This window comes from Tasmannia lanceolata, unplaced genomic scaffold, assembly GCF_043159265.1.
Source record: "Tasmannia lanceolata isolate RefF3 unplaced genomic scaffold, GAP_Taslan_0.1 ptg000015l, whole genome shotgun sequence".
NCBI lineage: Eukaryota > Viridiplantae > Streptophyta > Magnoliopsida > Canellales > Winteraceae > Tasmannia > Tasmannia lanceolata.
The window spans coordinates 54,736,298-54,753,359 of record NW_027518692.1 but is presented as its reverse complement, the minus strand read 5'-3'; the positions used below and the strand labels follow the sequence as shown (position 1 = coordinate 54,753,359).

Below are 17,062 nucleotides of genomic sequence, written 5' to 3'. Positions count from 1 at the left end.
TGGGACTTAGATGGCTACTCCATTGGGGGCCTTCCATGTAGGAGTAGCTCACATGCATGGCAGGAAGAAAGTAGGGGTGCAACTCGATTGGGTTGGGTTCAGGTTAGCCTAGGGCAAAAACATAAAAAAGAATAAGTAAATAAAATAAATAAATAAATAAAAACTAAGATTTTGAAAATCGCAGTAAAATTTGACAAATTGCACCCCGAGCGGAAAGTTGGGTCTGTGCCTTGACATCCCGCTAGGATTCCGCCATCATAATATAGTCATACAAGTATGTATTTTTCGCGTCTACCCTAAGGGCGTGCAGTTTTCGTGAATAATAATATAAGGAAAACGGTATCCAAGCTAGAGAAGTGTAAAGTAAAGAAAGTAGTGTCATTACTAGAGCACGGATAAGAATTACCATGTTTAAGTCATTCTACCCAATATTAATTGTACAAGACACAAGCAGTTAACATTTCGAAATGCTGCACAGAGCCATCCCTTTCATAGAATTTGGCCAAAGCAATGGGATGGTTTCTCATGAGCACCGTACAACATTTAGAGGGAAAAAAAGGAAAAAAAGATGAAATTCTTCCCTATGGGACGAGTTTTAAGAGAACAAGCATCTACAGGATCATGCTACTGTTACATGGAAGAAAGTAGCAGTACCATTACCATCATAGTCTATGATATCAGACTCCTGCCAAGTAATTCTTCCACTTCAATGCTAAGATGACTACAAAAGTAACAGAGTCACCTTAATGAGAGAGGGCAGCCATCTGATCCAACATTCAAGTCATGGGTGCGAAGCAGGCCGAGTGGCTGGCTTGCAGACTCGAACGATGTTTCAAGATTCCAGTAGCAGAGATGCATCTCGTCGGATAGCCAAATACATTTTCATCTGTCATAAAACATAAAGAACTCAATACTAAGCTATGAATAAGTGACGTGAGCTTCTGATCAAAAAAATGAAGAGCAATATAAGCTTCCCATTGGTTGAAGCAATGGGACCCACTCATGTATGTATGGTCACAATTGAACTACCTTCCCTTAAGCAAGGAATAGCATATAGAAAAAAGATTCAATGATTTGAGAGATACTAATCTTCTGGAAAGAGTCACAGAAAAATTGACCGCGAATTAGAACTCATAGTTCCACCCTCAAATCGTGGAGCAAGACCAAAAAGGAGTGAGCTTTTAGGGTTAGGAAGCAAGAAGAAGAGTCAAGGTCGGTCCGCCCAAAACCCATTATTGGACTCAAAATTACATGTAATTTTGAGTCCAATAATAGGTTTTGGACTTACCATTGGTTGTCATAATCTGAAACGAACAGGGCATAAGTAAGCTCAAAGAATTATCCCTATTCTGTCTCCCGGATGTAAACAAATCAGATTGAATCTTTCACCATCAAAGGCAAGAAAACACTAGATAAATATCGTTCCAAGAACTTCACAAAAAAATTAATGTAATAGCTGATAAAGAAATGCTACAAAAGGCATTAAAACCATTATTACTAAGGGAAAACTGTTTCTGCGGTCGAATGCAGAAAACAGGGGTGGGCCCAGATTTTTTGGGGGGTCCAAAGCATTCATTTGATGGGCCCTATCATAGATAGGGTGTGCACCAAAAATCAGCTCCATTGGATCTTAGGGTGTCCATATGTGGAGGGAAAAATGGACAGACACTGTTTGTCCACAAATCTGCCCATTTTTTTCCCTCCACAAATGGAAGGGTTAGGATGATCCAATGGGCCTATCTATGATAGGGCACATCAAAGGAATGCTTTGGATCCCCCCAAAAATGTGGGCCCACCCTGTTTCTGCACTCGAGCGCAGGATCAGTAAGCCCTATTACTAATTATCCACAAGTATGATATTAGTGAATGCAACGGAGAACGAGTCTTCCAATGGGCATCTTATGCATGGAGCAAGTGTTTCAAAAAACTATACGATCCAAAACCACTTCAAATACATCAACTATGCACCAAAAATTCAATTCACGAGTGCAGGAAAACATTTTTAACAGCTACATCAAATTAATTGAAAGTGTAGTAAAAAGGGATCACCAAATCATGCACACCTGTGGACTTGTCAAACACCCAAGAGCTAAATTATGTGGAAAAGTCAATTCTAACAATGGGTGGCCTGTGCACACATCTTTTTTCCACTGATGTTTGGGGTCCATGAAAATTTTCTATGGCAAATACAGTTTATTCTCTGCGGACGAGTCACTGCCTTAATTATCTTAATTTTATATGGAAGAGCCATCATGTATAAGATTGGCATTCGCTTCCCCTTCAGAATGACTGCCCAAAGATTTTGTTCACGAACTACTAGCCTTAAGAGTACCCTCTCTTTTCCCTACTCCGAATCTGGTTCTAGTGCAAGAAGCTCCAACATTTAATGACGAGAATCTTTTCTTGTCTATACGGAGATTCTCATCTCTACGGACTAGGGATGACCTTTATCTATAAAAAATTTATATGGAATGCTATTGGCTCGCCTGTGAAGCCTTCGAAATCAAAGTGTGAAGCTTGGAACCTACTGTGACTTGAAGTAATTTTAAGTAATTATCTTCCATCTACTTCCTCCTCTCCCCTTTTTGTCCTCTCCCCCTCCAATTTTAAGTAATTATCTTCCATCTACATCCTTCTCTCCCCTTTTTGTCCTCTCCCCCTCCAACTTCCTTTTGTATTTCTTTATGCATACCCGCTACCTACGTACACCCCATCTCCCTCATCCATTCAACCACGTTTAACCTCTCTTTTTTTCTATTCTTTTTTTTCCCTTTTTTTTTTTTTTTGAATGGCTACCAAGTTTAACCTCTAGTCCATCAAATACCAAGGCATCCCCTTTCCATCTCAACCCTTCGTATGTCCCTTTCATTGAAATGTCCTACATCTGTTGCGTATTAGAGCAAAACCTGACATCCATTCAAAAGATGAAACTTGGTTTTTGTTTCAATGATAACTCAAAGCTTTCGTTTCTAGAGAGGTGTGACTCTTTTCTAGCTTGGTGGTGTCACTCCATCGAGGACCTATCCAGATGGGAAAGATACTCTTCTAGATGGGATTTAACTTTAGCTAAGTTGGGGCAACGATGTAAGGCAGAAGGATTTCTAAGGAATAAATGAACCATTATTTGAGGATAGATGGAAGATGGATAAGATGTCTACTTTCAACGGAGTTGAGTTCTAAGTGGGGGAGTACCACAGGAAGATGGCAGCCAAGAGAAGAATTCTCGATTAAAAGTGGCTTTCTTATTATAGTTTATTTGCTGTATTTAATTAAGATGTTGGACGTATTTCACTAAATAAGGGCATTCTTGTATTTTTACACAACACATGCACATATGTGTGTTTTTCCATGTGGGAGAGGACAACAACTCTCCCTCACGTCTTTCTCCATCTCCTCTTCCTTTCTCTATCTCTCATCATGTAGGAATCCAACATGGTATCAGAGCTCAAGGTTGAAGATACAGTTTTTCCTCCTTGAAGGTATTGTACCATTCTCCCTAAACCCTAGAATTTCTCTCCTTTTTTCTATCCCCCAACCACTTGCACCCCTCCCCTTCTCTATTCTCAATGCTCCCTCCCCCCCTCTCCTCGCAAAACCCTCTTGCCGTAACCCCCCTCCTCCATAAGCCATTTACGCATTGCGCAATACCCCAACCATGACCCCTTAAAAAAAAAAGTATTATCCCCTCCTCTAAACCTAGCCGCCCCTTCCCAAAACATATTTTCCCTGCCCAAAACCTAGCCGCCCCTTCACAAACGTGTTTTACCCAAACCCTTGAGTTCAAACCCTAACCCTAACCTTGCAAACCTTTCACATCGGTCCCTAATCTTCTTCGTATTCATGATGTAAACACACAATCTTTCCCTTTTCATCCCGTTATTTGTTCCGGGACGATGATTGATAGTTCTCCCTTCTTGGTGATATGTTTGTGTGGTGTTATTGATTCTTTTTCTCCCGAAACAACGTATGGATGTGTTCAACCGTGTGATGTTGGCGACTTTGTTGGTGACTTCTTTGTGTGTTTATGGTTGGTTGGTGGTGGTGGTGGTGGTTTTGTGTTTGTGTTTGTGTTAGTGGTTGTTATTGGAGGCGATTGGTTGTTGGTGGCGTTTATAGTTGGTTTCTAGTTGGTATTGGGGTAGTGCTCTGTTGGCGGATGGTTCGCTACATTGTTGGTTGCCTCGTTGTTGTTGGTTGTTGTTGGTGCCATTTTGTTGGTTGAATCATTGGTGGTTCCTTCGTTGCCTTGCTGGTATCTCATCAAGAGAAGATTATGCTCGAATCACACTAGCAATCCCGAGGCTTCGCACCAAAGGGAACCAACCCTAAGCATCGCACCAAGGGAATCAAGGCATCGCACCCTAAAGAATAGCCATTACATCTACATGAGATAAAAAACATCAGATCTTTATTCATTTCAACATAGGATGAAAGAAAGTGCTTCGAGGCTATATAAATAAGAATAGAAAGAGAACACGAAAGTTCTAAAACCCTAATAAAAAACCTAACATTTTTGGATTAAAATACCATCTAATGAAGACTCTCCCCACTTACAATTTTCATAATATTTGTGGAGCCTACTTAATATTCATAACTCAAAGAGCTTAAATTATCTTAATGAAAAAAAAAAAAAGATTACTACACCCATGACTTAAAAAAGACTAAATAAAACTCTTAGCATGGTTTTCGCTTTCCCTTCTAATCTCTCTCTCTCAAACCAAAAAAAAAAGAAAAAAAAAACTATTTTTAACATTAACGACTGGCCCCATCTCCTTAACACATTGATTCTTCATGGCAACTTGCATGGTCCATATCACATAAGATCCACACAATTTACTCCAAAGTTTGCCAGTTTGAGTCACCGTACCTATAAATATGGGACATCTAGTGAAGTCAATATTGGCAAGAAGATGATCAATCACGTAAAGTAAATTTCCGTGGAGGTTTGAGGATTTTTTTAATGAAATACTTGATATTATCGGAGACGCTCATGTGAGCTTCAATCATGTTGATCGGCTAATGGAGAGGCTGATTCACAAGCCGGGAGGGGGGGTTGATTTGGAGTCCTTGGAGAAGTTTGATTTTCTTCCCCCTTGAGGGTGTATTGTATCTTTGTATTGTTTGTTTTCTATTTGTACATACTGACCGCCTCGGTCTTTTTTTTAATGAAATTTACCGTTAAAAAAAAGAGTAATTCCTCTATTACCAAAGGTAAAAAAATCAGGGATTGTTGAAGGTTTTGGTACATGACGCATCCATGTTGGGGGCCCATTAAATCAACAGTCTATAATTATATTATTGGGTCCTGTCACATGTTGAATGGTTGAGAAACAAGGTTCATTAATTATAGTTGGATTTTATTGTTTTTTGGAACCTAAATAAGACTTTCAATCCCCTACTAACCACGTTGTACAGTACAACAGACCCATGGAATGAATTGAATGACTATGAGGATCTATTATAATATCCATTTGCACAAACAGTATAAGCAGGTAAGATATTTCAAATACATTATTCAACAAAAAATGGTATTCAAAATTTCAAACCAAGATCCCGCCACCAATAATTGACAGTGCAATTAGAATGGCAGCAATAACTACGGATAGAAGAATTTTTTAAATACCAATAACGTATCCAAACAAAACAATCTAAATAAGCTTGTAGCACAACAAAGGCAATTCAATTGAATGTGATACTTATTTTAAATTTCACATAACTTTATGGAATGACTTGTGAGGATCCATTATGGTTTACATTCGCACAAACAGTTTATGCCGGTAAGATGTCTCAGATGTACTATTCAACAAAAATATGATATTCAAAATTTCAAACCAAGATCCTGCCATTAAAAATTGATGGTGCAATTAAAATTGCAGGAATAATTACATTGATAAGAATTCTTTAAAACCCACACAATTCCAATAATATATCCAAACAAAACAATCCAAATAAGTCTGTAGCCGAACAAAGGCAATTTGACTGTAGGTATTATTTATTTTACATTGCGCATAACCTATTAACAAGGACCTGGCACTTCTAGGTTTTCAATCCGTGCTGATCTGTATTGACAATCAGCATATTATCAAGTACGTTATATTTATTGTTTAAAAAAAAGTCAAGTATTTTATATTTAAAGTAACAGGCCTTCAGTATTTTAATATATTGGTGTGGGTGCATCATGTAATAGGGATATTGAAGCTACCATGTCCCACAGACCGATATCTATGCATAGCAACAATAGGACCAAAATAATTGTCAGCGAGCCAATATCATATATGATAATCCTCTTTCTTTTAATAAAGAAAAATATGATCTACGTATCATACCTATTATCGCTCCGTGACAATTTTTGAAGTCACAATTACAACTTGAAAAGGAACATGAATGCAGCTCATGACTTCAAAGACAGGTTGACAAACAGCACCACTATAATCGGCACGAACCCCAGCCAACTGAAATTTGGAATAAATCATGTAAGCTTCCAAATAGTAAATCATGTCAGATGAACCAAAAAGGAAAAAATATAAGGGCTGTGTAAGACTAGGGGTGCAACTCGGGTCGGGTTGAATCGGTTTGAGGACTTGAGGCCAACTCGAACGGACCCGAGGACCATTTACTCAACCCGAATCCAACCCGTTGAGGTTCAACCCGACCCGACCCTAGGAACCCTTTTTCCAACCCGAACCCAACCCGAGTTCAACACGACCCAAGCCCTCAACCTGAACATGAATCCGAACTCAACCCAACCCAACCCAACCCGACTTTTTATCGGGTTGAACCCGGCCCGAGTTGCACCCCTATGTAAGACATGGAAATGGAATGCCAATATGCCATACATCCAATGAAACTCACTCTGCCTTAACATAAATTGATTCAGAAAAAAGGCAGCTCCATGCCATAAATCCATTCAAAATTCTACGCTGGTCTGACAGAAATTTCCTGCAAAATAACTAGATATAAACCCAAAATCTGGAAGCAATATGCCAAATATTGTGACAAGGATTTAGCAGTTTGCAAATCATCAAGTAATTTACACTAATCAAGCCATTACATGAAAGGGAATAATAAACTGTAGGAGATAATGGATAGACAATATTAGGTACATAAGAAAATTCAAAGCTTGTAGCATCTGTGGGCAAAAAGAAGTGTTCTGATCAAAGTGGCATCAATTCACTCAAGAGCAATAGACAAAAGCACAGCAACTAGCAATTTAGAAGTTCAGACAAGAGAACTACAAGATAAATACCGCAAGGAACATTAAGTGTATGTATTATACAGAAGCAGGGTAAATTAAGTGTGCTGTACCTTTGGGAAAGTGACCGAAATTAAGATTCAAGTGCATTTTTAGGGAAAAATCAAATCCACTCCCTAAGGAAACGCCTTACGTAGGGAATTTATATTGTGTCTCTTCCAATTTCAAAGAGAAAGGCAATCAGTCAAACCTATATAATTACCAATAAAACATGTCAAAGCACTAGCAGCATAAAGAATTCTCAGAAGGCCCACCGAACAAAAATAATGCATAACTTGCAACATGAAAAACTTCCAAAAAAGCAGTTGGTCCAAAGTAACTTCTGTTAATCCCAGTGAATCAGAGGTTCCAACAGCCTAGAGGAGAAAGAATAAGTGAGATATGCTAATAAGTGTGAAGGCTCGTCGGATAATCCTACACAACTGACGCAGCTAGCAAAATGAGTCTCCTCAAAGCAAGGAAATGATGCCCCAATGTCGTTCGCACATGTGCCAAATTTCTGTCAATCTTTTTCCCCAGATTCTCAACAAAAGCCAAATAAGTAGATATAACCAGAAATAAAGCAAATCCTACTGCACAAAGGATGACAAGGAAAAAGAAATGGAATATTTTACAGCAAATAGATACAATTTCTATCACCCAGAGACCCCAACGAAGCTAACAAAGCCTGGATAGGAATTTTTTTCATTTAAGACTAACCAAGCAAAAAAAGTAAGTAAACAAAGGTTAAACAGGCAAAGGCAAGGGCAATTTCTGTCTCTCAGAGATCCCAACCAAGTTAAACAGGTAAACAGCTTCATCTGTTTGAATCAAATCTTTGTGCATGAGTAGTAGCATATGAAATATAGCAACTCTTCTCACTTATAATGCCTAGACATTTTAACTTCAGTGACAGATCAAGCATTAAGATTATATGCACCCAAACATCAACTAGATTTCAAGGCTATGTTATGGGCACATTACTTGAAAAATAACTAGAGGGTGGTTTCAACCATGGTTTTAAATCCCGACCGAAATCTGAAATTTCGGACCACCATGGTTTTAAATTTCGACCGAATTCCGAAATTTCAGATTTCGGTCGGGACCGAAATGAAATCGCACCGAAACCGAAATTTCCGAAATGTAGCAAATTTCGGCGAAATAATTGATAAATTAATATTATTTTAATCCTTTACCAAATTTCGACCGAAATTACCCGAAATTTCGCCCGAAACCGAAATTTAAAACCTTGGTTTCAACATCTTCAGAACATTATTTCATACTTATATAAATTTACGGAAATTTTGGTAATTTCGGTCAAAATTTCGGCTTAAAAAAACGATATTTCGAGCGCTTTTAGCCTTTTACCAATTTTCGGTTTCGGGAAGGACCGAGATTTCACCCGAAAACCGAAATTTAAAACCTTGGTTTCAACATCTTCAGAACATTATTTCCTACTTATATAAATTAATTTTTTCATAGCAGTACATTAGACATGTAACAATCTCCCAATATGAGCTACATTGGTAATCCCAGCATACAAGGTGAAAATGCCAAGAATGATGACTTACCACCACAGTAGATAAAATCACTTATCAACTTCACAAAACAGCATAGGCAAAGATGCTTCCTGTAGAACATTCATCAAAATTAACAAGCGCCTACGCAAGACAGCAGGATGTAGCACAAAGAAGTTAAAAAAACAGAGCTCTCATGCAGAAGAAAATATCACGTCCAAAAGAAAAGGCCAGTAACTTGACCATCATCATCAAACTTTTTTTTTTTTTTTAAAAAAAAAAAATTGGCCATCATCATCAGTTCCTGCCCAGAAGATTTATTAAAGCAACAAGTACCAAACCTTGACCAAGAATCAGAATTGCATTTGTAGCGAAGGGAATAATATCCTGAACCCGCTCACTTGTAAATATCGATTGAATAGCTAATAGGAAAAACACAACAAATTAGAATGTAACAATGAATCAATAAACAAGACATCCAACAAGACCACATCATTCACATTAATAAGTTGGAGATGACCAGATTTTGGTTTCTGCACAAAATTCCTCATGCTAATCATTTTGGGTGCAGATTGAAGCTGAAACAAAATGCCCCATCTAAAAGTAAGCTAAGATAAAGTTTGAATCGTGAAAGGTCCCAATGTTTATCCAAAGCCACCAGATGCAAAACAGAGAAGTGTCCAAGATGGTAAGAAAAGAAGGTGGGCAGTTGCGGAATAAATTTCATAAAGAAACATGATAAGTTCATATGGAATATATAACATGTTAAATTATCATATCATCCCTTTCAAAAAAAAATTATCATAACCTGAGATATGCATTAGCTTTTCCTTGCCTTCATCGCTACCATTCTCATTGACAGAAATGTCTATATCAGTAGCTGATATCATGTGCACTGAATGGGACCCATCCGATACCCAAACCGTCTGTGTTCCTGTAAAATAATGGGAAAATGTATGTAAAACTGAAACTAGGGGAGAGAAAAAAAACCTGAAACTAGGGTCCCAGAAGACAAAGAAGTAGAGCATACTTATAGGAACATCAGGAAGAACAGCCAGCATCTGCACTTTCATAGTATAATCCAAACGCCTCATGTGACTTTCTTTGGAAGGTAAGAAAGACTGACCAGCAACGTCTGACCCAAAGGCATTACTATGCAAGCTCAAGAGGTGTATATCTCCAACAGAGTCCAAGATTAGAAACCTTCGCTGGGACAGAACATGGATGGAAACCGCTTTTAGTGATGCCAATACAGAGGGCATACATTTTGGACTTTGGACCATGGGGCACATGAATGCCACAAAAAATGAGCCAAGCGCACCTGAATCCTGCCTCAATTTCACAGTCCGATGCTTAGCTGCAAGTCAAATAATAAATAATGAAATTATAATGTATGCGAATTTGAGTTGCAATTTCTAAAAAATAAACAATCATCAGCTTAAAGAAAAAATGACACAAAAAAAAAAAACAAAGGTGCTGACTTCGTATAAAACATTCAATTGCTGAAAATAAACGAGACAAGTGTGTCACATATTGATCAGTATTCCACTCAATTAGTTTGGATGAATTTTGACTCACTAGATGCTAAATGATGTACGGGGAGAAGGCAGTCACATTAGGTCCAGTAGAAATATCCCTTGAAAAAAGAATGACTATAATGAAGAATAACAACCTAGAAAGAACATCATGAGATGCATTGGTTGTAGCAATTTCTAAATGCACGAGAAAAATGGCCCATTTGTTTAGAAATGCTTACAACTATGGAAAGATGGACAAAAATAAGACTGTGGTAGCAGAGAAAGGCCATCGAATTTGTGGCCTCGTGAGGGATTTTTCTTTACTTCCAACCAAATATACATTTGCCTTGTGTATATCTTTATTCTCCTTGTGGTGGGTGTGCTTGTTATTGCCTCAAATTATGATGATAGTGCCTTGTCAGAAAAAATAAGATTGTGCCTGAAGGTTGCTGCCTATTTTTGTGTTACAAGTGTGCAAGGAAATATAATATGAATATGGTAGAAAAGTGATAAAGGAAGAGAAGAATTCATATGAAAGGGTGAAATATCTATTATTTCATTAAGCTTTTTTTAGAAAAAAAAAAGGTAAGTTTTATTAATAAGAACAAATAATACAAGCCTGGACCCCACAAAAAAGGAGAGGGGAGAATATATTACAAGGATATCATCTCATGTCACCCCTTTACATCCGAAATTAAAACACCATGATTAGCTAGCAAATCAGCCTTAGAATTCCCCTCACGGTAAATATGGAAAACTCGGTAAGCCAAACCAAACACCTCCTGATATCATGGGAAAGACCTTTAAGCCTTGAAGCAGGGGAACTCTCTGCCTTGAGCTACAATATGGTAGGAATAGAATCCCCCTCAATCGAAACTTTAGACGCATCGAACCCATACAGCTTCCGTATGCATACCAGGCAGCCTATACTTCTGCATCAATCAGCTAGCACCGCATGGACTTGCATAGCCTAATACTATTCTACTATTAGAATCCGAGATAGCTGCACAAAAACCAGCCTATAGAGGGATTCAATACTGTTCATATAAGTGAATTTGCTGCTCCCATCAATATTTAATTTGATCCACGCACTTAAATGGGCCATCTATATATTAAGGGACCTTTGTGGGCAAGTGCGTTATAATCACAAATATTAGTCTCGGGAAACGAATATCTCGGGATATTTTTAAAAAAATTGTTATTTTTGGGTTTATATATGGAAAACAACTGGGAAAAAAAAAAGCATACAAGGACTTTATGAAGTTACTGGATAGGAATGTCTTGATTAAGTAGACGCATTGGAGTCATAATTATGGCAGCATAAATCGAGCATTGACCAATGCGCTTTAGAGTGAATGCTAACATTTAAACGAAACTGTGCATAATGGAAAAAACACGTGTCATTCGTCGGATTGATATGATAGATAAATTTTTTGAAAAGTTCCCTCCGACGACTTTTAAAGAAAGGATGGATATTCCAGGAAGCATAATCAGTGAAGAAGCCAGATTCCTTGAAAGGCTTAGGCTTGGATTCTAGTCTATAAAAGGAGGGCAAACTCCAAAGTACACACACACATTCAATATTCGATTCACTTCTAGACTCATTCTCCTTCTCTCCCGCTCTCATCGTTCTTGTTGTTGCCGCCCCTGACTTAAGCATTGGAGAGTACCCCGGAGTCAACTCTGACACTCTTTCCGACCTTGTGCGCAACCAGTCAGGTTTTCTTACAACTTCCCAGGTTTTTTTTTTTTTTTTTTGGGAATGGTCCCAGTTAAATTTCTTCTTAGTGCAAATAATAGTTAAAAAGGAAAAAACAGATGAAAAATGATGAACAGAATTAACACACTTACCTGGAACACAATCTACCTGTGAACCATCATTCGATATCTCTGCAGCCCCTTCCAATCTGGTAAGCTTGCCATTGCAGTGAAATTCTGCATGTTTCAGATCAATTTCAGAAGAATCATCCGTCCCACTACTCCCACTAATTGTCCCAATCACCCCATTCTGCAAATTATTCGCCACATTCTTCACTAAATCACTGTTCAAACCCCCACCCACATTATAATTCACTGTTCTTCGCTCCGTATCTCTCCATCCCTTAACCTTCCTCTTCACAAGCGGTCTCAACGGAAAAACCCTAACCCCATCCACCTCACCCAGAAGCAAAAACCCTAGAGAAACCCTAACAGAATGAATCGGCAAAACACAATCAATAACCGCACACTTAATCAAATCAATGCCGTCCTCCGAGGCCAATCGAACGGAAAACACCCAAATTTTCCGAGCAGAGAGAGAATGAACGGCGAAAACATTGACCGAACCGAAAATCTTAACGGAAAACCCATGAGGGAGATCAAGAAGAGCGGAAAATTTATCAGCAGTGTGGTTCCGATCTCGATTGAAGTTTATGTGGGCCCGGGTGAAGGTTTTGAGGAGGATCCAAGCGCGGAGGAGGACGGCGGAGCCCGCGTTGTGGGGGGAAGCGGTGAGGAAGAGAACGGTGGGGTTTGGATTAGGGCTGACGTGGAGGCGGAGGAAGGATGAGGAGGTGGAGGGAGGGGGAATTAGGGTTGGGTGAGGAGGAGAAGGGGGGGAGGGTGGGAAGAGGGAGAGAGAAGGGTAGAGAAGGAAAGAGGAGTCCGAGAACATTAGGGCTAAGGAATGAGAGATGGGTTCGAGGAGAAGGGAGGTGACCTCCAGAGAAGGGTGGGTCCGAGGAAGATTGAGCTTGCAAGCCTGCATCACCACGGGTGACCCTTTCTGGTTCTTTGTCTTGCTGTTTTTCTTTTCTCCCCAAGAAGTGTTTTCTTGGTGGGAGAAATGGGAATGGGGAATAGTGGCAGTGGCCTAAAAGTCGTATTGGGATTATCTTACTGCTTGTAGATGCGCGTGGATTCCAGTATTTTTCAAAAATAGAGTGGGCCCAATTAGTATGATGAATCAAACATAACGTAGGCCCAATGAATGAACGGTTTGGATCATCCTATTAACTGGGCCGGATCGTGATATTTATGGAACGGTTTGGATCATCCATTGAGTGGGCGACTGTGCTTCTTCTTCTTTTTTAAATACGGGACCACTCACACGCGACATGTGGAGAAATTATACGGTGGCAGTACCCCCTACACAGATTTGGAATCATATAAAATCTCCTAAAACTAGATATAAAGTGGACTTCGTGGGGTTATTGCCTCGTTGCCCTCATGAGGAAATGTCGTTTCAAAACTATCCACATTGAGATTGTGATATTAAAACACAATTTTGCCCTTTTTATCTATGGATAAATGTATCTGTGGGATCTACTTGAGTTGTCGAGTTGAAATAGGACTGGTGCTTATGTTGTCTGGGTGATGTTAGATATTGATTTTATAGGACCTAATTCAGATAAGGTGTTCCTAAAAAATCATCTCCACAGGATCATACTAACTCTTGATATGTGGAGGTTTAAAAATAGACGGCTATAAAATGGGTCCATTTTGTACCTCCACAGAGCGAATGGTTTGGAAGATCCTATGGAAATATTTTTGTTGGAACACACTATCTATGTTAGGTCCTATTGAATGAATGGGTTGGATGAGTCAAACAACATGGGTGACGTGCTTTTTATACTCGACAACTCAGATAAGCTATCTGAGGTATCCCTCGGATACATCACCCCCTTTTATTTATTACCCGTTTTATCTTTATAAGAATTTTGTGTAGAACACTAGAATTTGCATTATATTCCTCGAATATCAATGGGCTGGTGGTGCATATTGTTTGCACTAAAGAGTGACATTGTAAGATGAAAATGACCAAAATGCTCCCGTCTTCTTCTTCTCAATTTTTAATATTTTTTAATCTCCACCGGTGACGACTATCGCTACAACTTGGAAAAAGAGGAAGAGAATGAAACATAAAGAAAATAAGAAGGAGAAAGAAAGGAGGAGGAGGAAGAAGAAGAAGAAATTTGGAGAAGGGAAAAAAAAGAGAATCGACGCCAGAGTTGAAAATGGAAAATGAGAGGAATATGAAGAACATAGGAGGAAAAATAAGGAAAAAGAACAAATCAGCGTCAGAAAAATGGAAAATAATATAAATAAGGAAAAACAAAAATAATGGATGCCGAAAAAATGGAAGACATAAGAACCAATGCAAGGCATCGGAAAAAAGTGGGGTCGAGCTATGTCGACATGATGTCGGCCTATGTAAAAATGGTGAATCTGGCATGGACTCAATGAAGGTTGGGGTCGACTTATTGAAAGTTGGGATCGTGCCGGCGGAATATGGGGTCGTGTCGGTAAAATGTCGGACTGTGTTGGAAAATGTCGACTCATGTCGGAAAATGTTGGATCATGTCGTGTAATTGTCGGATTGTGCCGGAAAATCTGGGTTCAAGTCGGGCAAAGTGGAGTCATGCCGGGAAAAGTGTGGTCCACACGACTCGACATTTAAACTACTTGATATTTTGACCTCTATTTCTAAAATCTTCACCTTCTTGTCTAAAAAAAAAAACTGCATTTCCTATCCTCAGGCTAGTCTTTTCCTGAAAATGAAGCCCATTTTGAATAAGGCTCTGTTCACCTGCGTTCCCTGGAAAACAGCCTATTTTTTCCTTGACAAGACAGGATTTTGGTATTCACTTGCTTTCCAGGGAAAATAGAATTACACATGTGGAGTTTCTGCAATAAGTCATAAAATGACATGGAAAAGCCAATTTCCCCCCTTTTAGGGATTGATTTCGTTTCCTTGGAAAACTAGTGCAAAAAGAAGGGCAAGCAGTTTCCCTGGAAACATTTTCCTGCGCAAGTGAACAGTCCAGAAACAGTCTAGGGAAACCTTTTCCTGCACAAATTCCCTGGATTTCTTTTCCTAATGCCACGTCAGATTCCCGGGAAACATTTTCTTTTCCTTTCCCGAGAAAACAAGTGAACAGAGCCTAAGGCTCAGTTTGGATGCTGGTAGATGTTGGGAGGATTTGGAGAAGAAGAAGTCAAAGAGAGATTAAAAGCAAATAAAAAATAAATCAATCCACGAGGAGATTAGAGCAAATCTCTCAGACGTTGTTTGGTTGCATCAGGAGAAGTGAAGGAGGTTCTTTGCCGTATCTTTTAAGAATTTTTTTGGAAAATGTTATCAGCACTACTGTTTTTTATGAGAGCACTCCTCACTTTATTAAAAGTATGGTATGGCCCGCACCATAGGATGATCCAAACCGTCCATTAGATGGGCCATAGCCTAAATAGGTTATGCCGCAAAATTATTTCCATAGGTTGATTCTAACCCTCCGATCTATAGATGATTAGGATCAACCCTCTAACATTTAGATTGGAGGGTTAGGATTGGAGGGTTAGGATCAGCCTATGGAAATGATTTTTGGGGCATAACCTATTTAGGCTATGGCCCATCTAAAGGACGGTTTGGATCATCCTATGGTGTGGGGCATGCCGTACTTTTAATAAAGTGAGGAGTGCCCTCATAAAAAAACATTAGTGCTGATAACATTTCCCTTTTTTTTGTATAGGAATTTGCTAGCCACCTTCGCCAGGCCACTTGTCGGCTTGTGGCCCATCCTTTGTGCAAAGATTGGCAGAAGTAACATGGGCACAAAGGTGGCTAGCAAAAACATAAAATAGCAAAAAAAAGTAATCATTACGATATGTGGTAGAAGTGCTAAGTTTTAAATGAAAAATTATGGAAAAATGGAAGCAAAGTAGGAAATTACGAAAAAAATACGAACAGGAAGTACTAACATATGGCAATTACTGGAAAACTACAATGAAAAACAAAAACTTATGACAATAACAGGAAAAAAAAATTTGCCTGAGAATTTCTCCCATTTTTTCTTCGATTCGGAGAAATTCATCTGGTGAATTTTGAGGGTTCCAGGTCACCGACAAACGCCCGACATCCCCGGTGGTCAAACTCCCCAATTTCGCTAACCTACCAAACACCCTTCAGCGAATTAGCATAATTACATTCCCTACTATTTTTCTCAAAAAAAAGGAACCAAATAGAGCATAAGAGAATAAAGAGGGAGATAGCCACTATTAAATAATGTGCAATCAAAATAGTTGATATTTTAGAGAGGAATGCTAGATTGAAGAGCGCCCTTGCAAAATTAAGATGAAAGGGCGCCTCCACTGGCTCCTATCACCAGAGCTCATTTATAACCTCACCGAAAAATGTAAAAGTCAAAGACCAATAAATGCACATCCACTGTTAGTAACCAATGGGGGCTCCCTTTCATCTGATTTTTGCAAGGGCGCTCATCAGTCTAGCATTCCCCTATTTCGGAACACGAGAGACAACTCACGAGGTTTCGCCCCGTGGATAAGATAACGAGTTAACGACTACAAAAATCAACGACGTAGCTGATCATGTCCAAATCCTAACGGCATGTTTGACAACCATGAAAAGTTATTCCATGGAATATTAATGTGCCCAATTGTGAGAACTGTCAGATGTGAGATGAGAGATGCAGAGACTTGAGAGATGGTAACAGTGTATAGATAAGGGAAAATTCCTAAAACTCAATGTAAAATAACTGCTACTTAGGCCATATATGGATACCATGAAAAGTTTTGGGAAATTTTATCAGCACTACTGTATTTTGACGAGGGCACTGCTCACTTTTCATGATATGATGCGGGCCATACCGTACTTTGAATAAAGTGAACAGTGACCTCATCAAAATACAGTAGTGCTGTTCATTGTAAATTGCTTTTATCCTAAGTGGTGGGTGGGGTGGGGCCAGAGCAGTCCATCTGGTACTGCCTAAATGGGGAAGCATGGATAAGGCAACAGGCCTTGG

At 39.1% G+C, this 17,062-nt stretch overlaps 1 protein-coding gene across 1 annotated transcript; it reads right to left on the bottom strand.

The window, feature by feature from the left end:
- Positions 1–394: 394 nt before the first annotated feature.
- On the bottom strand, positions 395–13,096 carry LOC143892477 (uncharacterized). Its single transcript, XM_077397113.1, has 8 exons — positions 12,117–13,096; positions 9,779–10,105; positions 9,557–9,682; positions 9,090–9,170; positions 8,803–8,861; positions 6,853–6,939; positions 6,327–6,452; positions 395–886 (listed from the first exon to the last, which is right to left on the bottom strand). Exons 1-5 carry the CDS (start codon positions 13,009–13,011, stop codon positions 8,833–8,835), a joined length of 1,458 nt encoding a protein of 485 aa, XP_077253228.1. The 5' UTR covers positions 13,012–13,096; the 3' UTR covers positions 395–886; positions 6,327–6,452; positions 6,853–6,939; positions 8,803–8,832.
- Between the last annotated feature and the right edge of the window lie 3,966 nt (positions 13,097–17,062).

What these genes read in the sequence shown, in the direction of transcription:
- LOC143892477 (XM_077397113.1), bottom strand. Translation starts at nt 13,011, where the DNA reads ATGCAGGCTTGCAAGCTCAATCTTCCTCGGACCCACCCTTCTCTGGAG. An exon ending in AAAGCTAATGCATATCTCAG is followed by an intron (nt 9,171 to 9,556) that starts GTTATGATAATT and finishes TTTTCCTATTAG; the next exon opens with CTATTCAATCGATATTTACA. An exon ending in AATTCTGATTCTTGGTCAAG is followed by an intron (nt 8,862 to 9,089) that starts GTTTGGTACTTG and finishes AATGTTCTACAG; the next exon opens with GAAGCATCTTTGCCTATGCT.